Source organism: Scyliorhinus canicula, chromosome 3 (genome assembly GCF_902713615.1).
Source record: "Scyliorhinus canicula chromosome 3, sScyCan1.1, whole genome shotgun sequence".
Taxonomy (NCBI): Eukaryota; Metazoa; Chordata; class Chondrichthyes; order Carcharhiniformes; family Scyliorhinidae; genus Scyliorhinus; species Scyliorhinus canicula.
This window is the reverse complement of record NC_052148.1, coordinates 106,436,217-106,448,604: the sequence shown is the minus strand read 5'-3', so window position 1 is coordinate 106,448,604 and position 12,388 is coordinate 106,436,217. Positions and strand designations below refer to the sequence as shown.

The 12,388-nt window shown below is 46.3% G+C and overlaps 1 protein-coding gene across 1 annotated transcript in view; it reads right to left on the bottom strand.

Annotated features, from left to right (window-relative positions):
- Positions 1 to 2,824: 2,824 nt before the first annotated feature.
- LOC119963633 overlaps positions 2,825 to 12,388 on the bottom strand; it is a 185,195-nt gene continuing 175,631 nt past the window's right edge. The window contains 5 exon segments of the mRNA XM_038792963.1: positions 2,825 to 3,107; positions 3,362 to 3,518; positions 5,032 to 5,171; positions 8,423 to 8,515; positions 11,907 to 12,082. Coding sequence (XP_038648891.1) covers positions 3,097 to 3,107; positions 3,362 to 3,518; positions 5,032 to 5,171; positions 8,423 to 8,515; positions 11,907 to 12,082 — 577 coding nt within the window. The 3' untranslated portion in view covers positions 2,825 to 3,096.

Below are 12,388 nucleotides of genomic sequence, written 5' to 3'. Positions count from 1 at the left end.
CCATGCTTAGGAAATAAAGGCCTCCCCATCGAGGCCTCAGCCAGGCACCCTTAGTACTGATCCACACAAGCATGGACCAGGTGTAATGGCACCTGGGGGTTTCTCAGGCCATTGGAGACACCTGGGTGCTCAGGGAAAGGGCAGGGTGACCCGCTGGATCTCCCTATGGCACCCGGGCACTGACAACCTGGCACCTTGGCAGTGCCAACCTGAAACCTTGGTAGTGTCAACCTGGCACTGCCAAGGTGCCCGGTTGGCAGTGCCAGGATGTCTGGGTGGCACTGCCAATAGTCTGAGCCAAAGGTGGGTCATGCCCATGAAAAGGAGGTTGAAGGCGAGTATGAAAGGTGAGGGGGGGTGGGGTATGAAGGGCCACTTAATGGTTGGGGCGTTGCTAATCTTTCCCTCCTTATTAATATTTTAGTCGTCCTTGCTATTACTTGTATTCTGTCCAATATTCTGAGTTTCCACTTGTCCCATTTAAGGAATAAGGGATGCGTGCATCAACATCATTAGCAAATGGTGTGACCAGCAAAAGAATTGCCCATGCACACATGCCACAGATGCCATTTTGTAGATGAATAGGCAGCCATAGCACCAAGAAAGCGATTGCTATGCATCTAGATCTTATATATATGCCTATCACAAGTAAGAGATGGTCAATGCGGAATGGGAATGCTTTTGCCTGCAACAATACAATCAGGCAAGGCCGTTCCAAATCCTATCATTTTAAAGTGTAGAAATCAGACGAGTGATGAGGTTCCTGCAAAAGATAGACTGGGGTCTAATTAACATACTAACCTCATTGTGGTCAGTGTAAGTGGACACTGGGAGGTTGATTTCAATGGCTGGGGAAATCTAGAAGATGGTTTCTCAGGATAAGTGGTCAATCATTTATTTGATTTGATTTATTATTTTCACATGTATTAGTATACAGTGAAAAGTATTGTTTCTTGCATGCTGTACAAATAATGCATACCGTACATGGGGAAGGAAGGAGAGACTGCAGAATATAATGTTACAGTTATAGCAAGGTGTAGAGAAAAGATCAACTTAATAGAGAGTTTAAAAGAGTTAGAATTAAGTTCTAGAAGCATCGGACGAGAGTAAAAGATAGAATTAGCGGGTATGCTGGGCACAGCTTGCAAGAAGTCGCCTTGCTCCAGCGCCATATTGGAAGATCAACGGATTAAGAGAAATTTATTCACTCAAAGGGTTGTGAATCTTTATAATTCTCTGCCCCATCGGGTTATGATTCCTCCATCTTTGAATACATTTATGGCTGGGATATTCAGATTGGTGTCTCAGGGAATCAAAGGATATAGGGAACAGGAACAAAAGTGCAGTTGAACCCCAAGAGCAACCATGATCATAATGAAGAGCAGAGCATACCCAATGGGCCACACGATCTATTACTGATCTCATCTCTTTTGTTATTGCATTCATTTTGCATATCCTTTGGGTGACGAGTAACAAAAGTGCTCGTCAGACCCCTCAAGGAAACCTTTAGCCTCCAGAGCTTGAATCTTCAACCTTCCTGCTCTTCCTCCTATGCCCAGCACTCCTGATTGCTGTCGAGAGTGGATGTCCCTTTCCTAGTGCCAAGGACTGTTCCTAAGGATCATTGATTGTGGGCTCCTGCTGCTAAACGTTCGTTCCACCAATTAGACACATTGTCTATTGGCTATCAGGCTGGAGATGGCTGTACAACCTGTTAATGTAATCTTCCCATTTGGGTTACAAGGTTTCCACTAACTGGACTTGCTTATTTCAGATTCTATAGCATCCTTCCCATCTCCCTTTTCATAGTGGGACCATTTAATCCATGGAGAAAAGACATCAAGGGCAGGATTCTCCAGCCGCCGACGCCAAAATCGCTTTCAGTGATCGGCCGGAGAATCAAAGTTCGCACCAAAATCGGGGGCAGCGCCGCTTTTGCAATGCTTCGCCCCCTCAAAAGTGGAATCAGTCCAGCACCGCCAGTCGGGGGAGGGCGGTTCCGCGGGCAGGTGGGACTTTGGCAGGGGCTGGGGGCACTGTTGGGGGGTGGTCCAGGGGTTGAGAGTTGGCCATAGGGGGGACACTACTTGGCAGGCCGGGTCCACGTGTGGCCGGCGCCATGTTGCATGGCGCAGCTTCTGCAGGCCGCCGCCGTGTGCATGTGCGGCCATGGACCTGGCAATTCTCCGGCCATATCGCAGCTAGGGCCAGGTGCTCTGTACTGCCTGCATGCTAGCACCCAGCCAAACGGAGGATCGGTGGTCGTTTTTCGACGAATGTTCGGTCGTAAAAGGCCACCGTTCCCATGCCGACGTCAGGACGCAGCCTGAGAATCGGAGAAGCCAGCTCCAAATATCTATTAGGCTCTTCCCTGTCACTAAAAGATGATTTTGATAGAAGACTGAAGAAATTGGGCAATCATTAGCCTTAAAAGGTGACTGAGAGAACAACATATAGAATATACAAACTACTTAGGACAATGTTTCAAGCTAAAGCAAAGTATCAGAATAAAGGACCATAGTTATACTGGTGAAAGGACCATTTTTGCCTGAGGATAGGAATAAATTCTTAGAGTAATTAACACTTGGATGGTCATCCATGTAGATCAGTAAAGAGAAACCCTAAGATAGCCAAAGGTACAAGTATATGAAGTGAATAGGTAACACTACTGTGTTTCCTGGGTGAATGAGTTAAGACTGTACAAATTACCATCCTCATCAATGTTCATCCTTTGGTAGTGTGACCCTTAAAAAAATAGTGCTTCAGCTGCAGCATGTGTCAAGAAGTGTATAAAGTCTGATGTGAAGAGTAATTATAGCACTACTTTGTCTCAAAGCAGCTATGGAGTATATTTAATAGAATGCATAATTTCAAACATTGTGTACAAAGACATAACATTCACAAATTAGCAAACACTTTAATTTATCTTTAATATTCTGGAACAGTGATGGAATTAAGAAATAAGTAAGCATTTGATTTCCACAGAGATCAGAAATGCTAAGCATAGTGATCCAGACTGTTGGTGTAATTCAGATTTTCAACTTTCAGACACAAAATCAGTAATAAAATCAGAAAATGCTGGAAATACTCCAAAGGTCAGGCAGCATCTGTGGAGAGAGAAACAAAGTAAGCGTCAGGCAGTCTGAATCATGAAGCAGTGGTATGCCACAAGCCATTCCTTGCAGAACTTGGTTTTCAATTATAATTCCAGTTAGCTTCTTATTTCGATTTGCAGCAAGATGCTTAGTCTCATCACACATATTTACAATTTTTTAGAGTGCTTCTCAACAAAGTGAAAAATAAGGCACAAAAATAATAATTAAAAGATGAAAGCATGCAGATTGTAAAAAGTGACTCTTACCATTTGAAATCTTATTTTGTATCCAAGTTTGAAACTTTGCTACACGAGTATAAATTCCAGGTTTCCCTTTCAAAGCGCAGCCTTTGCCCCAGCTGGTAATTCCAATCAAATACCAATCACCATTCTGCTCACAGGCTAAAGGACCTCCTGAATCTCCCTGCATAAAATATATATTAGATTATTATTATTCATACCTCCCAGTTTACTATTGATCAATTATGTCCCGTGTGTCTACTAGATTATCCAAAACGTAAAGTGAACTTTTCCTTAGTTTGCATTCCACTTGTGCAACAATAGCACTGATCTACTGTTCCCAACAAAGAGTGCAACTCAAAGTGAGAGCAGTTCAGGAAAACTACTTGCCCCTACTGTCCAGTAATTTAAATGGATTGAAAGCTGCCATTGTTCCTCACTTAGAGTCTGATCAAATAATCAGTTATGTTATCAATAATGGAGTTGAGTTATATCTTGACGAGCGACAAATTAAGGTGTTCTTTCCGAGATTACACAAAAAGCTCCAAAACAAAGCACGCAGACTTTTTAAAAGTATGACCTGTTGTGTTTTGCATGACCGCTAAATTAATTTTGGTTGCTTACATGCCACCTTGTTCATGTCTGATAGTCTCCACCCATGTTAACCTCAACAGAACCAACAGTTCTGATTAGATCAGCATATGGGGCAAGAAGGGAGCTGGGCCAGTTAGACTGGAACAAAGGTCTCGCATGAAAAACTAGAGCTACCATCAAAAATGAAATGGTCCAGGTGCAGTCAAGGTATATTCCCTCAAAAGGGAAAGGTAGAACAAACAAAAAGCTCCCTAGATTAAAATGACGTAGGAATTAAAATAAGGAAGGAAATGTATGCTTATGACTGGTGTCAGGTCGAAAATACAGTTGAGAATCAAAAAGGAGACGGAAGGTTCAGAGGAGAAGTGAAAAAGCACATTCGAGATGGAAAGAGGGATAAGGAATAAAGACTGGCGTCCATCATAAAGGGGAATCCTGAAGTCTTCTACTGGCATATAAACAGCAGGAGGGTGGTAAAAGGAGGAGTAGGACTGATTAGGGGATTTCTCCAAGAAGAGAATTTACATATGGAGGCAGGGAGCACGGCTGTGGTATTAAATGAACACTTTGTGTCAGTCTTTACCAAGGAGATAGATGCTACCAGGCCATGGAGAGGAAACGCGGTTCCTAGAAGGGTTCAAAATTGATACGGAGGAAGTGTTGAATATTTCAGTCATTCAGTATTGGATTTTCTTTGTTATTCCCAGTTAGCATTTAGGTTCATTGTGCCAATCTTTATACATTATTCTTTCTTTCTCTGGAGTTCCAAAGCACAATCCCAGCTTAGACTCCCCACGAGGAGTTTACTTCCACTATTTGGTGGGGGGAGGGGGTGCCTAGTGAAGTTTTTAGGTGCAAGAGTTCAGCGCCTCAACTCATGATAGGCACCTTCCCCTCTTACACTAATAGTTTTGCAAAGGACCGGCAGAGACTCGGCACGCACAAAGTCATCAAAACATTGTAGCACCAAACCAGGGCTTGACATATCCCTGTTCTGGTCCAATTCCTAACCCTTCTGGTTCTAGTGGAATATCATTGAAATGGCTAAGGATTTCACTGCCATAATGAGTACCGTATATCATGGGAACAGACATTTGCTTTACCTTACACGTGTCTATTTTGCCTTCTTCATAACCAGCACACATCATATGTTCTGTTAAATTATTTTCTGAATAATATGATTGACATGTCTCGTGGCTCAGTACAGGAACAGGTGCTTTTAAAAGAATCTGAGATATTTGACCTGAAATGTTCACAACAGATTATTAAAGTGCATAATAGAGAAGTATATTCATGCCTGCTTATGTCAAATCAAAAATTGATTTATTTTATGTTAATGCATTACTTTACATGTTTACAATCTTTTCACCAATTTTGGGGGTGATTTTAAGCCCACACTAGTCGTCGGTGAGAATTCCGGCATGGACTCAAAATCCGGAGAGCATCAAAAAACATGATTCTTTCCGATGTGATTGGGATTTGCGATTTTCGCAGAACCCCGCATCCCCACACCTCACTAATGGCGTCACGCCACGGGAGCCGAGAACCTCATTTTAATACATTGGCGTGGCATTAGCAAGCTCACTCCAAATCTTCCCATTCACTGAATTTTTGGGCAGTCCCTCAGGGCTGAGGGTGATTTGCTTCCACTCCGGGGAGGTAGGGTTCTGCAGTGGCTGAATAGTCCAATCCTGGATCTACAGACTCTGCCACAGGTTTGGGAGGTGGTGTTTTGTGAGGTGGAGGTACGCTCTGGATACTGCGCGTTTCCGCTTGCGTTTACGTTTGGTCTCCGCATGCTCCACACTGTAATTTTTGAGGTGATTGTCATTTTTACAGAGGCTTCTTTCCAGGTTTGTCTGTGCCAAGGCAAATAATTCTCATGTGCCAATGGGGTTGTTGCATTTACTTAGGGAGGCTTTCAGAGTGACATTGTAGCACTTCCTCTACTCTCTTAGTGAGTGTTTGCCAGTGGAGAGCTTGGAGTAGCGTACCTGTTTCAGGAGTCTTGGGTCAGGCAATGTAAAAGAATCAGAACGTACAAGACTTCTTCCATAATAAACAAAAAAACTCCTCGAGGTTTAGTACAATAATTTTCATGCTCTTCCTCATTTACAACTCAACGTACGTCTCTTACCATTTTATGTTCCTCCCAGTCTAATACCATTTGATATACATATGACTAAATTGGCTTGTTAGAAGTGGCATGTGAATGTATTATTAAAGTGTAAATCAACCAGCGACACAGTGCAGAAGAGATACAAGAACAGGAGTAGGCCATCTGGCCCATCGGGTCTGCTCTAACATTCAATTAGGTCACAGCTGATTATCTACCTCAATACCATTTTTCCACTCTGTCTCCATATCCCTGATGTCATTAGTCTCCAGAAGTCTGATGATTTCTGTCTTGACTGTCTGTGATTGAGCTTCCACAGCCCTCGAGGGTATAGGTTTCCAAAAATTCACCACACTCTGACTGAAGAAATTCTTCCTCATTTCAGTCTTCAATGGCCAGCCTGCGTCTCCTCCTGAGATTATGTCCCTTGGTTTTAGACACACCAGACAGGGGAAACATCTTGGGATGGATACATGATACCTCTAGCAGGTTTCCCGATCCAACGGAAAATAGAGCATCAGCTAAAAATCGGGATCAGCGCCCGTTCTGATGCTCCGGTCCCCAACCACTACGGCCCTGCGTCAGCGGGAGGGTGCAAATCTGTGTTTATAAACAATGCTTATAAACACTCTAGCTGTGATTAACAGCTCTTCACCGCATCAAATGCTGCTAAGTGCTTTCCGTTGTGAGAACAAAGAAGTGAAAGAACTTAACTGCTTTTGATGTGGTGAGGAACTGTCAATCATAGCAAACATGATTGTAAACATTGTGATTAGCATCGGGTAATGGAGATGCATTCAAGCATGAAGGGAAAAACAGATCAACACTCCACAAAGCACCTGTCTCTGGAGTAATAAAGCTATCAATCACTGGCTAATGCAATGTATTGCTGTGTATAATTTCAAGGAAGATTTGTAGTTCAAAGGCTGTTGAGGGATTTGAAGCCCTTTGAAGTGTACTGGGCCTTTGGAGAAGTTTCTGACACTTATAACTGGTTAACTATGATCTAATTTCTAATTCTTTACTTTAACTTGCCCCCCCCCCCCCTTCCCACCATCTACACACACACACACACACAGAGGGGAGTAAAGGGGTAAAAACGATAAAGAAAAAGAAAACAAAATCTTTGTTTCAGATGGTTGTTTTTTGCATCAATTCTTTTTCAAACTTTGCTTTCAGTTTGAGGATTTACTGCAGAGCCTGCAGTAAATCTAATTGAATGTTACTGCAGGTCTCTATAGATTCAGAAATATAGCACTCACAGCCTTTCTGGAGAGAGAGAGCAAGTCCTGGTCTTTGTTTGCAGCCTGTAATGGTTTCCCTGCAGATTCATTCATTCAGGTTCTCTGCAGCAATTTTGTCAGATTTAGAGCACTCAGAACATTTCCAGAGTCAAACTGAGCTCCTTGTGACTCTGAAAATCATTCCACTGGGATAGGATCCCATCAACACCTGTTACAGGGCCGATTCATTGACCACCAGCCAATCAGTCAAACTGACTGCTATCCCATCTCTCTCTCTGGGCGAAATTCACCGAAGTCCATCGTGACGCCCTTGACCGGCGGGCAAAAACGGCGCTGGTGACTCAGGCGTCGGGGCCCGCTTATCAGCCCGAAATCTCCCGTCCCGAAAGGGCCAGCAGCGGAGTGACGCTGTATGCGTCGGTTTCACCCGCTGTGGAAGTGGCGCGTCGGTTGACGTCGGGCGACATCATCAACGCCGCACGGCGAAACATGATATAAATAGCGCCCCCACCCCCCACCCCCACCCCACCCCCACCCCAACCACCCCCCCCACCCCTACCCCCACCCCCCCACCACCACCTCCCTAACCCCCCCACCACCACCCCCTAACCCCCCCCACCCCCAACATCCCCCCCAACCCCAACCCCCCCCCCCCCCACCACCCCTACCTCCAGCACTCAAAGTAAGTGATTTCACTCTCTCTCTCCACAAACCCCCCCCACCCCCACACCACCCCCCCCCCAACCCCCACCACCCCCACCACACCCCCCTCAACCCCCACCCACCCCTACCCCCGGCACTCAAAGTAAGTGATTTCACTCTCTCTCTTCACAAACCCCCCCAACCCCCACCCCCCAACCCCTACCCCCCACCCCCACCCCCCCCCACCCCTACCTCTACCCCCCACCCCCACCTTTTCATTTCATTTTCAATTGTCCAGCTCAGATTTTAATTTCTGGGAAAGTCACTCACTTGGGAAGTTGCTTGATCTCTGTACCACAATATATTCAACACTTGGAAGCTGTGTTTCTGACACCAGAACAGTAGTGACCATATGTGGTTCATTTATGTAAAATAATGCTTTTACATTATTTTGGCACAGTTGCATCAAATGATAGCGTCATTGTAACTCACCAAACTCTGTTTCCCCCCAACCTGTTGTCCAACATATTTTTCCGACTGGGGTATTCTCCTCTGAAGCAGGAAGGCATATCGGTGTTTGGTAACCTGTGTAAATATTATGCAGTTATGAAATCGAATGAATAAAATACATATTAAAATTTTAAAAACATTTAAATTTGTCAAATTAAGGCACTACGCTGTGAGTTACAATGTGTGGAATTCAATGCAGCTCGGGGGACTGGGTATGATAGCATGGGAAGCATGGATAATCAGGTTGGAGTACCCATGCCAGATTCCCAGTGTCGGGAAATCATTCCCTAAATAAATTGGGGATGGGAAGTACCCCACACAGGAATTTCCCCATTGGCAGTAAGGTGCCAATTAAGTTAATTAATGAGGTGCTTGAAATCAAATATCCCTGAGCCCACAGGAATGTGATGGCTAAGGGACTAAATGGGCAGCACGGTAGCACAAGTGATAGCACTGTGGCTTCATCTCTCAGGTTCAATTCCCCGCTGGGTCACTGTCTGTGCGGAGTTTGCACGTTCTCCCAGTGTCTGCGTGGGTTTCCTCCGGGTGCTTCGGTTTCCTCCCACAGTCCAAATACGTGCAGGTTAGGTAGATTGGCCATGCTAAATTGCCCTTAGTGTCCAAAAAGGTTGAGAAGGGTTGTTGGGTTACGGGGGTAGGGTGAAAGTGGGGGTTTAAGTGGGTCGGTGCAGACTCGATGGGCCGAATGGCCTCCTTCTGCACTGTATGTTCTATGTAAATGGGACTTGCAGAGCACTCCATGGTCTCTGTGCTTCCCAAAGGTCACCTAGAAACCTGGTACCCGGCATGTGAAGGGGGGGGGGGGGGGGGGGGTGCCACTGAAAGGCACATCCCTGCTCTTGCCTCTGACCCTACTCTGACATGGGTCCTCCTCATGACCCCCATCTCACCTTCACTCATCTGTCTCCAGGGATTCAGTGGCGATCCTCTGGTGGGCCTCAGAGCAACCATCGTTAACAGCAATTGAGAGCAGTTGGCTCCAGATTGGAACTTAAGAAGAGCGATCTAACGCAAAGGTTGTTATGTGTCATTTGTGGCAGGTTTTTCAGGAAGTTTCCATTCAGCTCTTCCAGCGAGTTTCCCACCGCTATCTACTGTTACTTAGTCACTTTTGTGGGACCAGGGGAATTTCTAAACGTTTTAGCCAACATTTAGAATTATTTTCATCACTGGGAGCTGAACTCAGAGATCTGGCCGCCATTCTGAAAGGTTGCCCTGATCTCTAAGTGAGCTTGTGGGTCTCCCACAACCCACCCATGGGCAATGTCACCCCCTACACTTATGGGTACTATGCCACACATACCCAAGTGAGGATCCCTTACTATGTGGTCACTGGGGGCCCCCTTTTTCAGGACCCCCACACCCCTTACAGCCCCCTCCCCCTTCCAGGACCTCCACCAGTTACCCCCTCCCAACCTCCCAGAGGCCCTACCCCTTTTTACCTGCCTTGCCTTCCCCCACCCTCCATACACCCCCCCATTCTACTTAATAGGCAATGCCCCCCTCTTCCCTGACCCTTGCACTGCCACCCTGCCATATTGGCAGTGCTTCTGACAGGTTGGCAATATCACACGGGATTCTTGACAGTGCCAGGTTTTCAGTGCCAAGGTGCCAGCCAGGCAGTGCCAATGTGCCCACGTTTCAGGGGAAGGCCAGGAGGCCACCCTGCCCTATCCCTGACAACCCTGGACTCTCCGATGGCTTGGGAGATCCTCTTGTGTGCCACTCTGCCTCGTCCACGTCTGTGTGGACCAGTACTGAATGGCGCTCGGTTGAACTCTCCCTGGGAAGGCTGGTTGATCCCGGATAAGTACGCTGAAGTAAGTTTAAAACCTACTTAAGCACATAATTGGGCAGCACGGTAGCATTGTGGATAGCACAATCGCTTCACAGCTCCAGGGTCCCAGGTTCAATTCCGGCTTGGGTCACTGTCTGTGCGGAGTCCGCACATCCTCCCTGTGTGTGCGTGGGTTTCCTCCGGGTGCTCCGGTTTCCTCCCACAGTCCAAAGATGTGCAGGGTAGGTGGATTGGCCATGATAAATTTCCCTTCGTGTCCAAAATTGCCCTTAGTGTTGGGTGGGGTTACTGGGTTATGGGGATAGGGTGGAGGTGTTAACCTTGGGTGGGGTGCTCTTTCCAGGAGCCAGTGCAGACTCGATGGGCCGAATGGCCTCCTTCTGCACTGTAAATTCTATGATACGGCCTGGTCCCGCTCATTGTAGGCGGGATTCGGGTTTTGCTGCCTCACAAGACTTGGGTAGATCCAGTGAGGCTTTGTAGCTGTTGGGAAGCTACTATGGGGATCTACCAGATGCGCCGCGCTCCCTGTCGGGAGCAATGTGGTGAGTTGATCGCAGCTAAGGGGCTGGATTCTCCATTTCAGCACCTAAGTGCCGGCTTGAACGGAGAATTTGTGTGTGTTTTACAATGGCTGCCAAACCCTCACCGATTCCGGTACTGGTGAGGGGCTAACAGTGGCACAGGGTGACACGCCCGGCCCCCATGCCGAATACCGCCTGGAGAATGGCAGGGACCCTGGCTGCACATGCGCACGGTGATGACCTACAGCCGTCACGCCGTACAATATGGCGCCGGCCGTGCGCGGATCCGACCCGCAACCCCACAGGCCACCCGCTGGCCACCCCCCACCGGTTCCCCACAGCCCTTGCAGAAGCCCCCCCTGGCCAGCAGCATAGATCCCAGCTGAGTGCGACGGCGCTGGACACATTCCACAGCCACCACGCCGGATTCCAGACTGCTGACACTTGTCCCCTGCGATCCTGAACTCGTCCCATCGGGGGCGGAGCATTGCAGGAGAGCCTGCCGATGACGCGCCAACGCCATTGCAATGGCGCGCAGCGCATGATGCGATGATGCCATTTCAGAGGGGGCGGAGCATGGCTGACTGGCGTCAAACCAGCGCGGCCTGACTTGGGAGTCAGAGCCCATTCTCTGCCCGATTGCCGATTACGATTTCGCCGTCGGACAACGGAGAATCCGCCCAAATTAATTAATATCAGGAGGGAACATGTATTGGCGAAACTTAGGTGAATAAAAGTTTACTAAACCCCAGGACCTGCTGGCCTACATCCTAGGGTTCGTAAAGAGATCACTACAGAAATAGTTAATATACTGGTTGTAATTGTCCAGAAATCTGAGATATTGTTTCTGTGTTAAAGACATCTTATAAATGTGAATTGTAAACATCTACTGAAACTGAAAGTTGTTTGTGTTGCTCTACACATTGCCTTTCATAATGTTAATAAAGTTATTTTATGATTGTTTCATGATTTTAATATTTATTGATAAAACCAGGTTGTAAACAAATATTTTTGGATCAGTTAGACATTGAATTTTGGGCAGTCTCCTTGTATCGAATGTCAGGGGGTGAACAATAAGAGGGGTGAATATCAGCTCTGCTTTGAAGTTAGATAGCACACTTACCATGAAAGGGGATAACTTGTTCAAGCTTTAGTAGAGCAATATCATAACCTTCAGTCACATCATTGTATTCCTCATGGATGATCACCTTTTCAATTTTGTAGAACAAGGTTGTGTTTGTAATGACTGATAACTTTGTTATACCAGCATATACCTTCCAGTTGCTGAGATCATCGTTCCTGTTAATGCCCACATTATAACTTAGCAACAAATTAAAATAATACACCATAATCAAATGTGTCATACAAATTCTTGTGTATTATAACAAAAGCAAAACATACACTGTAAATTTGAAATAAAAGCAAATGATGGAAATACTCAGCACGTGAGGGGGCAATTGGCAGAGAGAGAAAACGGAGTGAATGAGCTGAATCGCACAAGTAGGTTTCAGAACTCCAGCTTTGGGCTAAACACCAAATCCTCATCTCGCACTTACCAGAAAGGGACCTACTCAGCACTTTTACCACAGGCAGCCTCCTAACTGG